This window comes from Loxodonta africana, chromosome 7 (genome assembly GCF_030014295.1).
Source record: "Loxodonta africana isolate mLoxAfr1 chromosome 7, mLoxAfr1.hap2, whole genome shotgun sequence".
NCBI classification, from domain to species: Eukaryota; Metazoa; Chordata; class Mammalia; order Proboscidea; family Elephantidae; genus Loxodonta; species Loxodonta africana.
The window spans coordinates 3868717-3881383 of NC_087348.1; the positions used below are offsets into that span (position 1 = coordinate 3868717).

Sequence of the window (12667 nt, forward strand, 5' to 3'; positions counted from 1 at the left end):
TTGGCTTTTACCCTGATCTGAGACAGACTGGAAGCCACCAGGAGGTTTGAGCAGAGCAGTGACACGCTCCAGCCAGATGCTGGAAGGATCTCTCTGGCTGCGTGCAGAAGGCAGACTATGGGATACAGGTGTGGAAGTGCAGTGACCCAGCTGAGAAATCTGGTCGCTCAGAGTAGGCTGGGGAGAGGGTGGGAAGGGTCCCATTTGGACTCTTGCTCAAGGCACAGCCAACAGGATTTGCCGAGGGTGTCAACATAGGGGTAAGAGAGAGGGGAGCCGAGGGGCCCTGAGCAGCTGGGGAGGTGGAGCAGCCATCACTGAGAGGAGGGTTGGCTGGAGGATGGTCTTGGGGGAAAGGGCTGGTGTTTGGACTGGTGTGGTTTGCGATGCCTACAGTGCATCTAAGTGCAGGTGTGAGGGAGGGATCTGTAGAGTTGGGAGAGGGGCTTGGGCTGCAGACACACACTCAGGAGTCTTCAGTAGAGTCCAGAAGGGAGGAGGTGTAGACAGAGAAGAAGACCTGCAGCTAGCATCGTCTTTAATGGGGAAACATAGAACTCACCCCCTAGGGGCATGGACAGGCAGAAATGTCCCGTCACCACTTCTGTTCATCATGACGGTAGACATTCTAGACATTGCAATAAGGTGAGAAAAAGAAATAAAAAGTCATAAGTAAGAGATAAGTAAATTGGCATAATTAGCAGGATTATGGTGGCAAAATGGTTAGTCACTTGGCTGCTAACCAAAAGGTTGGCAGTTGAAACCCTCCCAGCAGCTCCTCAGGACAAAGACCTGGCAACCTGCCCCTGTAAAGATCACAGCCTAGGAAAGCCTATGAGGCAGTTCTACTCTGTCATGTGGGGTGGCCATGAGACGAAGTGGTTAACAGTACCTAATAACACCAACCCATGGAAGCAGTAGTCAGGATTTCAAAAGACGCGTCGCATTGGGCAAATTGGCTGCAAGAGATCTCTTTAAAGTGTTAAAAAGCAAAAATGTTGCCTTGGGGACTAAGGTGCCCCTGACCCAAGCCATGGTGTTTTTAATCTTCTCATATGCATGTGAAAGCTGGACAATGAATAAGGAAGACCAAAGAAGAATTGACGCCTTTGAATTGTGGTGTGGGCGAAGAATATTGAATATACCATGGACTGCCAAAAGAATGAGCAAATCTGTCTTGGAAGAAGTACGACCAGAATATTCCTTAGAAGCAAGGATGTCGAGACTTCTCACGTACTTTGGGTATGTTGTCAGGAGGGACCAGTCCCTGAAGAAGGACATCATGCTTGGTAAATTAGAGAGAGGGTCAGGGAAAAAGAGGAAGACCCTCAACGAGATGGACTGACATAGTGGCTGCAACAATGGGCTTGAGCATGTGAGAATGGCGCGGGACCAGGCAGTGTTTCATTCTGTTGCACGTAGGGCTGCTATGGGTCGGAACCGACTCGATAGCACCTAACAACAACAACAATCTGTACATAGGGCTCAACATGGCAACCCCGATCAATCCAAGGCAGAGAGCCTGGACAGACAGACAGGAGTGGCCAGCAAAGACATGGAGAAGGAGTCATGGAGTAGGGGAGGAAGCTAAGGAAGTAGGTGCCTGGAGGCCAAGTAAGGGGGATTGGAGCAGGAGGGAGTGGCTGACGGGGAAATCCTGCCGCCTCAGTCGAGCATGACTGGACCCAAGAACCACCCACTGGAAAGTCACCACCAGGAGGGTATTGGAGACTTTGGCAATTACTAGCTGCAGCCCAGGAGAGGGAGGCTGTTGGGGGGTGGTGGGGGAGAGGCTTAAGTTTGGCCACAATAAAGAACAAGGAAGTGAGGTGCTGGCTCAGGGGAGGTGGGGTCAGGAGAGCATTGGTGGTCGTGGTTGCTTTAGGACCGGTGGGCGTGTGCCAACCCACAGGGAGAGGGGAGCCAATGATGCACAAGGGGGCAGAGCTGTCCAGGTAGAGAGTGCGGAGTCTTCCCGTCATCCTAGAGCTGGTGCTGCGAAGGCCAGAGCAAACCACAGAGTGGGGGACTTTAAAGAGCAGAACTTCTTGTCTTGAGGTGAGGGTTGCCTGGGTGTAGCCACCCAGGCTATCTGTCCTAGTCTTGAGGCAGTGACCTTTGTGGGAACCCAGATCTTTGGTCAGAAACAGTTGTGTACAAAAGAAACACACTTTACAGAATAGATAGTTTCATCAAACATACGGTACAAATGAGCAATGCCCTTGCAGGGAGCTGCTGCATGGAGACCCCAGACTGCTTGTCTGAGATGTGTAGTCCAGGCTGGGGTTGTCCTACCCCCTTCCCTCAGCCATTTAAGCCTGTCTATTGAAGTGTTTAATAGCCCCTACAGTTTGAGGGTGATACAGGGCATGAAGAGTCCATTTAAGATCCAGTGGAAGCCTCTGTATAGAATAAGAGGCCCCGATATGATTTACCTGCCAAGAATACCCTGGCCAGTTGGCCCAGGAATCTGACCCTGGGCAGATTGTAGCCTTGGCCAGGGTTTTGTTGGCAGGTCAGCTTTTCCATGCGTCTGGCGTCTTCCGATGATTGTGGCAGTCCATGCGTGTAGGCCCGGTCTAGGATGGCGTGAGAATCTCCACGGACCATCCTCTCTTGAATCCAGGAGGTGGTTGGTCGCTCACCTCTTTGCTCTGGGGCAGAGGACGCTTCAGCCTCTGCAGTCAGTTGGCAAGTGCGTCTGCTCGTTGGTTGTTTTCCCCTCTCAGCACAGGAGCCTTTCTGGTGATCACCCACACAGGTAACAAAAGCTTCTCGGGAGCAAAATTGACTTTATTTGTTGTCGTTGTTCAGATGTCTCATCCCCATAGGGCTTGCTTTATATGTCAATCTGAGGGTTGTCAGTGGCCAGATTGAATGGCCAGGTCATTAGCTATAGTCCACGTCATAGTTTCCACGTGCCGCAGTAAAACGGCCCTAACTGCAGTGATTCCCATCAGGACTTGGAGGCGAACGCTTACAGAAGTGTACGTTAATACATAAACTTTATCAATACTTACGGTAGGGGGTTGTGGGGGCCCCGACAGGATTTATCCATAGTCAGGCTTGGGCAAGGATCTCAATGACGGTGACCTCAGACCCAAAAGTTTCCTCGTTTTGGTGTTAGGTGTTATGGAAATCATGGTCACCTGTGCAGTGGTATCTAAAAACCCAAGACATGGAGTTCTTTTCATTTTCTCACTGAACTTTAATTGTAACACAAGGCCTTTGGTCCTCCCTGGTGACAGAGGGACCTCAGCTTAACCCTCAGTCTTAACTATTTCTGAAAGTCAGAAGATCTGGGCAAAGTTGGCAGAGCGCTCGGTCATTTGTGGGGCCATGCCTCCACCACACCAACTGCGAGCCTGGGTTCAGCCCAGTTGCCTGGTAACCGGGAGGCGGGCCGTCCTCTTTTAGCTTCCCCCTCACTACTGCAGCTGAGGCTATGTTGCTGCTCGGTTATATTGGCGGGGGCCATTATCAGAGGATTCCAGAGAGGACCTCGAAGGTCTCTTCGAGGCTGCTTAACACAAGCTATCCTGAAGGCCTTTTTACTCCTTTTTTTCTTTTTCTACTGTTTCAACTCTTGCTTTGTGCTGGGTGTTACAGGGTGTTCTCAGCGCCAGGGATCTGCTTAGCGCCTCCAACTACTTCCTGCCCCATTGTTGGAGGGCTTTGAGCAATGGCAAGGGAATTGTTCCCCAACCCCTGAATCCCCCATCTTTACAAACCTGCAGGCAAACGTTTCTAGTTGCTCATCCTGTTCGCGGATGAAGCTGCTCAGCCCGTCAGTTGTGCCCTCACACGACTGCCACACATCCTTTTCCAACTGTAATTCTCCCTTCAGGGCTCTTACCAGCGCTTCAGCAGCCAGTTGGGCTCCAGTGGCCAGCCGTACCGCCCAGAGCTATGGCCATCCCATGGCCGCTACTACTCTCCCAGCTTTTTTTGCCATACTTACGAAGGCACATATCTGCCTACAACTGGGCTATGTTGCTTGGCGTTTTGGGGACATACCCATACTCAGGTGGCAGTCCACAAGCAGAAAAGCATACGATCTACACCTTCCCATACGGAGGTTACTGGCCAACCTGGGATTTCCTCTACAGAGAATACACAGGCCAGACCTCTCCACATGGAGGTAGCTGGCCAATCAGGATTTCCCTCACAAAAAGGCATACAGGCCAGACCTTCCCACATGAAGGTCACTGGCCAACCTGGGATTTCCCCCACAGATTCTTCACCCCCATTAGTCATTTCCTTGGCCCCCTGCCTGGCTCACCAATTGTCCAGGCATGGACCAGTAACTTAAAATTTGCCTCCAAAAATGGAGGATGCCAAGAGACCAAAAAAAAAAGAGGTCAACTTCAGTATGGTGGCACAGAAGTTTCATTAGAGAGACTTAACATACAACAGCAAGTCCTGGGTGGCTGCAGGACCAAAGCAGATCTCTGCACCCTGCAGTGGGAGGGCAGAGGTTTTATAGTGGTGGTGGGCAATAGTGGCTCCATGCTAGGGACTTACATAAGAATGCAAACTGTAATGAATTAGCAGACCACATGGGGCGCTCATGTTCAGCCTAAAAATTTTGTTTCCCTTTCAGTCCACTCCCCACCTCCAAGGTCAGCTCTTACAATCTGGCACATTTTCTCTGCTGTCCCGTTCCCCCCTTGTGCCGCAGTATGAGCGACCCATTTCCCTCCCCCCCAGAAACAGAAGTGGGGCTGGCCAGGTATGGTGCCTGCACATGTACAAGAGAAAGAGAAAGCTACTGTGTGGCCAGAACAGGGGCAAAGCTTCTCTGATAAGGAGGAGGAACTGGGGGAGAGAAAGTGACTCAATTCCCAGCCTCCTTATCAGAGAATGTTCTGGGCCCAAGGCCTTTACTTAGGCAGCCCAGATGGGAGATGTAGAGACAGACCATTTCCCCAACACCCCCTCTTTCCTCTAACTGAGCTGAATTCATCTTGGCACAAGCCCCAGCCTCTGTCCTGCTGAGGCTGCAGGGTTGAGGCCGCCAAGTCACAGCTTAACTCTGCCACTGCTGAATGGACACCATCTCTTTTGATTATAGAAATGCCTTCTCTTAGGAGGCACCTGGGCTTCTTGTTGTTAGCTACCATTGAGTTAGCCTCAGTTCATGGCATCCCCAAGCACGATGAAATGAAACGCTGCCTGATCCTGCGTCATCACCATGATCGATTTCGGATTGGACTGTTGCGATCCACCACTGCCCTTAATTTTAGAATAATAAACTTGTTACAGTCGGTCTTCTGATTCCACTAGTTCTGCATCCATGGATTCAACCAACCACAGATCAAAAATATTCAGTGGAAAAAAATTCCAAAAAGTGAAGCTTGAATTTGCTGCGCACTGAGCCCTACGCTGAGTCCACGCTAGTGAAGTGTGCAGACATCCCCTGCTGTAGCCTTCCGCCCTTTCACAGATCCTCAGACTCTCTTCAGCACTAGTTGTTTGAGCATTGTTTGCCCCAGTCTTGTTATTATTCCCGAAACAATGTTGTCGTTGTTGTTGTTAGGTGCCGTCGAGTTGGTTCGACTCATAGCAACCCTATGTACTACAGAACGAAATGCTACCCGGTCTTGTGCCATCCTCACAATTGTTTCTATGCTTGAGCCCGTTGTTGCAGCCACTGTGTCAATCCATCTTGTTGGGGGTCTTCCTCTTTTTCACTGACCCTGTACTTTACCAAGCATGGCATCCTTCTCCAGGGACTGGCCCCTCCTGATAACATGTCCAAAGTACGTGAGACATAGTCTGGCCATCCTTGCTTCCAAGGAGCGTTCTGGTTGTACTTCTTCCAAGACAGATTTGTTTGTCCTTTTGGCAGTCGATGGTATATTCAATAGACTGCCGGGTCTTCCTTCCTAGTCTGTCTTAGTCTGGAAGCTCAGCTGAAACCTGTCCACCATGGGTGACCCTGCTGGTATTTTAATACTGGTGGCATAGTGTCCAGCATCACAGCAACACACAAGCCTCCACAGTAGGACAAACTGACAGACGAGTGGGCGCATTCCCTAAACAAGACAGTATAACAGCTATTGACATAGCATTTACATTGTATTATGTATTTTGAGTAATATAAAGATGATTTAAAATATACAGGAGGATACTATGCCATTTTATATAAGGGACTTGAGCATCCATGGATTTTGGTATCTGCGGGGGGGTCCTGGAACCAATCACCCTCAGATACAGAGGGACAACTGTACACTATTAGATACCTAAATGCCCTAAGAAAGGTATGTAATCACGTAAGAAGACAGAAAAGCAAATTTAAAAATGGGGTGAGCTATTACTCTTCCTGCTACAGGTGATATTTGGGGTGCACAGCAGTATCCCCCACCAGTGTCGTGTTGCCCCCAGCTCCCCATGGACACTCTTGCCTGCTTCCTGGGGGTCCTGGGATGATTCATTTTTGCTCTGTCTTCAAGATCCAGCCCCAAACACATGTCTGGTAGATGTCAAATCCTGCCCCTTCCTTCTCTCATCTCCTCTCCCTCACACCCCCGGCCCACCAGGCTGTTGTCTGGGAAATAGAGAGCCCCTGGCCTGTGTCCACCTTTTCCTGGGCTCCTGTCACAGGGTCCCAGCCGAGTGGGCTCTCAGTAAACGATGCGAGTGACAGCCAACTCTCAGACTCTGAGAAGAGGGGTCGTCAGGGTGGGGACACCCTCCTGATTGACTTTTGTAAATGCGTCCCTTTAAAGAGCACCTATCCTGAGGCAGGGTGGCAGGGGACTCATGCCAGGAGGCCTTGAGCAAATGACTCAACCTTCTAGGGCCTCCGTGCTCCTGCCTGAGAAATGGGTGTGTAGATGTGACCTTCTCTCAGCCCAGAGGTACTCTGACTTGGCACACAAAATGCCAGGAATAGGAGCCAGATGAAGCATGGGCTTTATAGGGAATATTTAAAATATTTAAAAGGCAATAATGAATTATATCTGCAAGGGGGAAATGACTGTTGATGGAGTTCTTTTAGGGATATTTCTGCGTTCCTGGTCTACAGCCTTGTTTTGATTCTGGTTTCTTCTCCTTTCTCTGCTCCCTTCCTGGTGCCACCTCCATTCCCTGTCATGCCTTCCTTCCCCCCCCACCCCCAACCCCATCCAGGTGTCCTCCTGCCCGTACTCCATGTACGGCTCTTGGGTTGGGGGCTCCATCCTCTGCTCGCTCTCTACGTTCCAGGACATGTGGATCACCAAGGAAGAGTATGGAGACGTTGGCTCCTCCATCGTCATTAGAAGAAGCTTCTGAGTTGTGGCTTTCTGGAACCCACCCACCACCTGTGCCATCAGCGCCAGCCCCAGGCTCTGGCATCCACTTGGCTGAATTGATGGGAACTCAGAGCCAGCTCAGACACGAGGGCGGCCCTTCCTTCACAGGCTTTAATAAAAAGGGTCATAAGTGCAGCTTCTGCCTCTTCATCAGGGCCGGGCTTGCAGCAGCCTGGGAGGGGCCCACAGGGCACTCCATAGGTTAATGTGGAATAAGGGCTATGTCTTAGTCTCCCAAGGAGCCCTGGTGGCACGATGCTTAAACACTCAGCCGCTAACCAAAAGGTCAACAGTTCAAACCCACCCAGTGGCTCCTTGGGAGAAAGGCCTGCCGATCTGCTCCCATAAGGATGGCAGCCTAGGACACCCTATGGGGCAGTTCTGCTCTGTCACAGGGGTCGCTATGAGTCGGCATCTACTCGACAGTACCCAGCAACAATGACCTAGTCTCCTAGGGCTGCTATAACAGAAATACCACAAGTGGGTGGCTTTAACAAACAGACATTTATTTTCTCTCAGTTTAGGGGGCTAGAAGTACGAATTCAGGGTGTGGGCTCTGGGGGAAGGCTCTCTTTGTCAGCTCTGGAGGAAAGGCTTTGTCCCAGCTTCTCCAGAATCCTTCTCAGCAGGTCCTTGGAGATCTGCATATGGCACCCATCTTTCCCCATTTGTGTTTTCTTCTCTCTGTGTCTAATCTGCTCTTTTTACATCTCAAAAGTCATAGGTTTAGGGCACACCCGCACTAAATGGCCTCTAGAACATAACAAAGAAAACCCTATTCCAAATGGGATTACGTCCACTGGTATACCCGGACCAAACCCACTGCTATGCACTCAATTCTAACTCATAGCACTCCTAGGATGGAGTGGAACTGCCCATAGCGTTTGTTTTTTTTAAATCTTTATAGGGGAGCCCTGGTGGCACAGTGGTTAAGAGCTCGGTTGCTAACAAAATGTCAGCAGTTCAAATCCACTGGCCGCTTGGAATAGACTCAACAGCAATGAGTTCTTGGTTAGCCGCTGGGCGGATTCAAACTACCAACCTTTCTGTTAGCAGCCGAGGGCTTAACCATTGTGCCAGACGGAGTAGAACCCTGTTTGCATAATGCTTAAGCCCTATGGGGCAGTTCTACTCTGTCACATAGGGTTGCAATGAGGTGAAATTGACTCAACGGCACCTAACAACAACATGCTCCCTACCAGGCCAGTCCTGTGCCCACGTATTGTACATTATTGTTGTTGTGTGCCATTGAGTCGCTTCTAACTCACAGGAACCCTATAATATGACAGAGTAGAACAGCCCCGTAGGACTTCCAAGGCTGTAATCGTCACAGAATCAGACTGTCACATTTTTCTCCTGCGGAGCAGCTGGTGGGTTGGAACCACCAACCTTTTCATTAGCCGCCGAGTCCTTAACCACTGCACCACCAGGGCTCCTTTATGGCATGTTATGGTAGCATAATTATTAAGGAGTCCTGGTTGTGCAACGGTTAAGCGCGCTGCTGCTAATAGAAAGGTTGACGATTTGAACCCATCCATTGGCCTACAGGAGAAAAGACCTGGCAATCTGCCCCCATAAAGATCACGGCCTATAAACCCCTATTGGGAAGTTCTACTTTGTCAGATGTGATTGTTATGAGAGCATTGACTTGATGGCACACAACAACAACACACGTAACTTTGATAAAAATATTACGTAAAAAATCTAGTTCAATTAACATAAAAATAACACAGTTTATAAAATGTTCTGTATCCTACTTTGGTGAGTGGTGTCTGGGGTCTTAAAAGCTTGTGAGTGGCCATCTAAGATACATATACTGGTCCCACCCCATCTGGAGCAAGGGAGAATGAAGAAAACTAAAGACACAAGGGAAAGATTAGTCCAAAGGACTAATAGACCGCAACTACCATAGCCTCCACCAGACTGAGTTCAGCACAACTAGACGGTGCCCAGCTATGATCACCGACTGCTCTGACGGGGATCACAATAGAAGGTCCTGGACAGGGCTGGAGAAAAATGTAGAACAAAATTCTAACTCACAAAAAAAATACCAGACTTACTGGTCTGACAGACACTGGAGAAACCCCGAGAGAACAGCCCCAGGATACCCTTTTAACTCAGTACTGAAGTCACTCCTGAGGTTCAGCCTTCAGCCAAAGATTAGACAGGCCCATGAAATAATAACACACACAGCTCAACCATGTGTGTGAGACTAAGTGGGCACACCAGCCCAGGGGCAAGGATGAGAAGGCAGGAGGGGACTGGAAAGCCGGATGAATGGAAATGGGGAACCTGAGGTTGAGAAGGGGAGAGTGTTGACATGTCGTGGGGTCGGCAACTAGTGTCACAAAGCAATATGTGTAGTAATTGTCTAAGGAGAAACTAATTTGCTGTGCCAACCTTCACCTAAAGCACAATTTAAGAAAATTATTTAAAAATTAGTCAAAGAACCAGAAGAAGTTGACAAATCCACAGTCATCACAATTGGAATGTTTAAAACATGTCTCTTGGTGATTGATAAGGCAAATAGGAAAACAAATAAGAATTCAAAAGATTTGAACAACACAGGAATGGCGAGAGTGGTAGCTGTCGACCAGAACTTCTCCCTCCTCTTCCTGGGCACACGGGCAGAGAACGAGTCCCAGTGTCCCAGGCAGTAGGGCGGCCAAGGCCCTGAATTCTAATCAATGGAAGCTGAGGGAGAATGGGACTCCCTTGCTGCAGGGTGGACCCACACACACTGCCCACACTCCATCCCCCTTCCGTACTTTTCTTTCCTGCTGGCTGCATGGGAGACGGCCTCCAGCTGAGCGTGAGAGCCTTGGGTTGATGACAGAAGAGCAACAAGACAGGAGGCTGGGCCCTGGAATTCCCTGCTTGGAGAGTGCTAGGAATTGAATTGCATCCCCCCCAAAATGTGTGTCAACTTGGCTAGGCCGTGAATCCCAGTGTTGTGAGGTTTTCCATCATTTTGTGATCTGATGTGATTATCCTATGTGTTGTAAACCTTAACTCTCTGATGTTAATGAGGCAGGACTCAATCTATGGGTTAGGTTGTATTTTGAGTCAATCTCTTTTGAGATATAAAAGACAGAAGGGAGCAGAGACGAGAGGGACCTCATACCACCAAGAAAGAAGTGTTGGGAGTGGAGCACAGCCTTTGGACCCAGGGTCCCTGTGCTGAGAAGCTCCTAGACCGGGGAAAGATTGCTAACAAGGACCTTCCCCGCAGAGCCTCCAGAGAGAGAAAGCCTTCCCCTGGAGCTAGCACCCTGACTCCAAACTTCTAGCCTCCTCGGCTGTGAGAGAATGAATTTCCGTTTGTTAAAGCCATCCACTGTGGTAGTTCCCTTCTTGCAGCACTAGATAACTGAGGCAGAGAGGAACGACTTAGGCTGTTAACCAAACCGACCAGTTGCCGTCAAGTCCACCTCGACTCACAGCACCCCACAGGTTACAGAGCAGAACTGTGCCCCACTGGTGTTCATGACTGTGACCTTTTTGAAGTAAATCACCAAGCCTTTCTTCCGGGGCACCTCTCGATGGGCTCAAACCCCCAAACTTTCAGTTAACAGCTGAGCGCTAAACCATTTGTGCCACCCAGAGCTTCTGCTTAGATTGGTAGATGCTCAGTAAACAGACTTCTTAATTTTTTCTTTAATTTTTGTGGTAAATATGTATGTAACAAATCGTTTGCCCTTTCAGCATTCTTCACCCGTACGATTCAGCGACATTAGTAATGTTTGTCAAGTTGATCAACCATCACCGTTTTTACTGGGTTAAGCCTCTGAGATTTGAGGGTTATCTGTTAAAGCGGCCAGTGTTTCCTTAACTAATACATCAACAAGCTGGATCTAACTGGCACACACAGGGCCTGCAGCTAACACCGAGAGGAGACACGTATTTTCCCTTTTGTTGTTGTTGTGCCAACAATATTAATCTATTTATTTTATTGTGCTTTAGAGGAAGGTTTACAGAGCAAACAAGTTTCTCATTAAACAACTAATACACATATTGTTTTGTGACATTGGTTGCCAACCCCTCGGTATGTCAACAATCTCCCCTTCGAGACCTTGGGCTCCCCATTTCCATTCATCCGGCTTTCCTGTCCCCTCCTGCCTTCTCGTCTCTGCACCTGGACTGGTGTGCCCATTTAGTCTCCTTTTGTTTTATGGGCCTGTCTAATCTTTGGCTGAAGAGTGAACCTCAGGAGTGACTTCAGTATTGAGTTAAAAGAGTGTCCAGGGGCCACCCGCTCAGGGTTTCTGCAGTCTCTGGCAGGCCAGTAAGTCTTGTCTTTTTTTTGAGAGTTAGAATTTTGTTCTACTTTTTTCTCCAGCTCTGTCTGGGACCCTCTATGGTGAACCCTGTCAGAACAGTTGGTGGTAGTAGCCGGGCACCATCTAGCTGTGCTGGACTCAGTCTGGTGGAGGCTGTGGTAGTTGTGGGGGACACATTTTTTGAGTATTCAGAGAGCCTCTAAAAATTCGTCATGCGATCTGGCCACAGAGCCAGCTTCCTTCCACATGTGCAAAAGAATTGACATCGTAAGACCAAGTCCCTACATGGAACACTGAAGAATGTTTCCCATGTGGAGAGGACAGGAAAAAAAAAAAAAGGGTAAGCATAGGTTCAGTGTCATCATCTGAGCCCCAAATCCAGCCAGGCCTTTTCAGTTTAATAAGATAATAAATCCAACCCCACCCCCCCCTTTCCTCTTTTCTATGTATAAAGTCTGAATTGAGTTTTTTATCACTTGGGAACCAGAATAACCGCGGGATACAACCTACAAAATCCAATTAAAAATAGAAATTGGAAATAAAGTTAACAACAAAAGCTATTAAAACATCTAGAGGGGGGAAACTAACAAGAAACGAGCCCGAGTTTCATTAAGAAAAGCATAAAGGTCTGTGGGAGCACTGAAGAAGGCCCGAGTACAGGCAGAGAAGGAACGTGCGCGAGGATGACGGGACGATAAAGACATCAGCTCTCCCAAAGTTAGCCGAGAAACCCAGTGCAGCCCTAATCACCTCCCACCCGTGGACAGAGTACTAAGACAGGCATCACTGATTGAAAGAATATGAATGAATGACGTGCAACCACAAAATACAGATGGACAAAAATGCAGTGTGTCCCTGGACAGAACGATGGGAGGAAATACGTGTCCGTGATTAAGAGCCAGAGCACAGCATCAGGCTGCCTGTAAAATGAAGGTTACATCCACCTATGTCATGGGTATGTGGTGAAGATACATTCCTTAAATGTGACCACCCCCATCCATCAGTTTGTCCTGCTGTGGTGGCTTGGGTACTGCTGTGATACTGGAAGCTATGCCACAGACGTTTCAAATGCCAGCAGGGTCACCCACA

The 12667-nt window shown here is 49.0% G+C and overlaps 1 protein-coding gene across 1 annotated transcript in view; it reads left to right on the plus strand.

The window, feature by feature from the left end:
* Nucleotides 1–7278, plus strand: part of LOC100674203 (actin) — a 38438-nt gene extending 31160 nt beyond the window's left edge. Inside the window, exon 7 of the mRNA XM_064288944.1 lies at nt 7135–7278. Coding sequence (XP_064145014.1) covers nt 7135–7278 — 144 coding nt within the window. The remainder of the gene's footprint in view (nt 1–7134) is intronic.
* Nucleotides 7279–12667: the final 5389 nt, after the last annotated feature.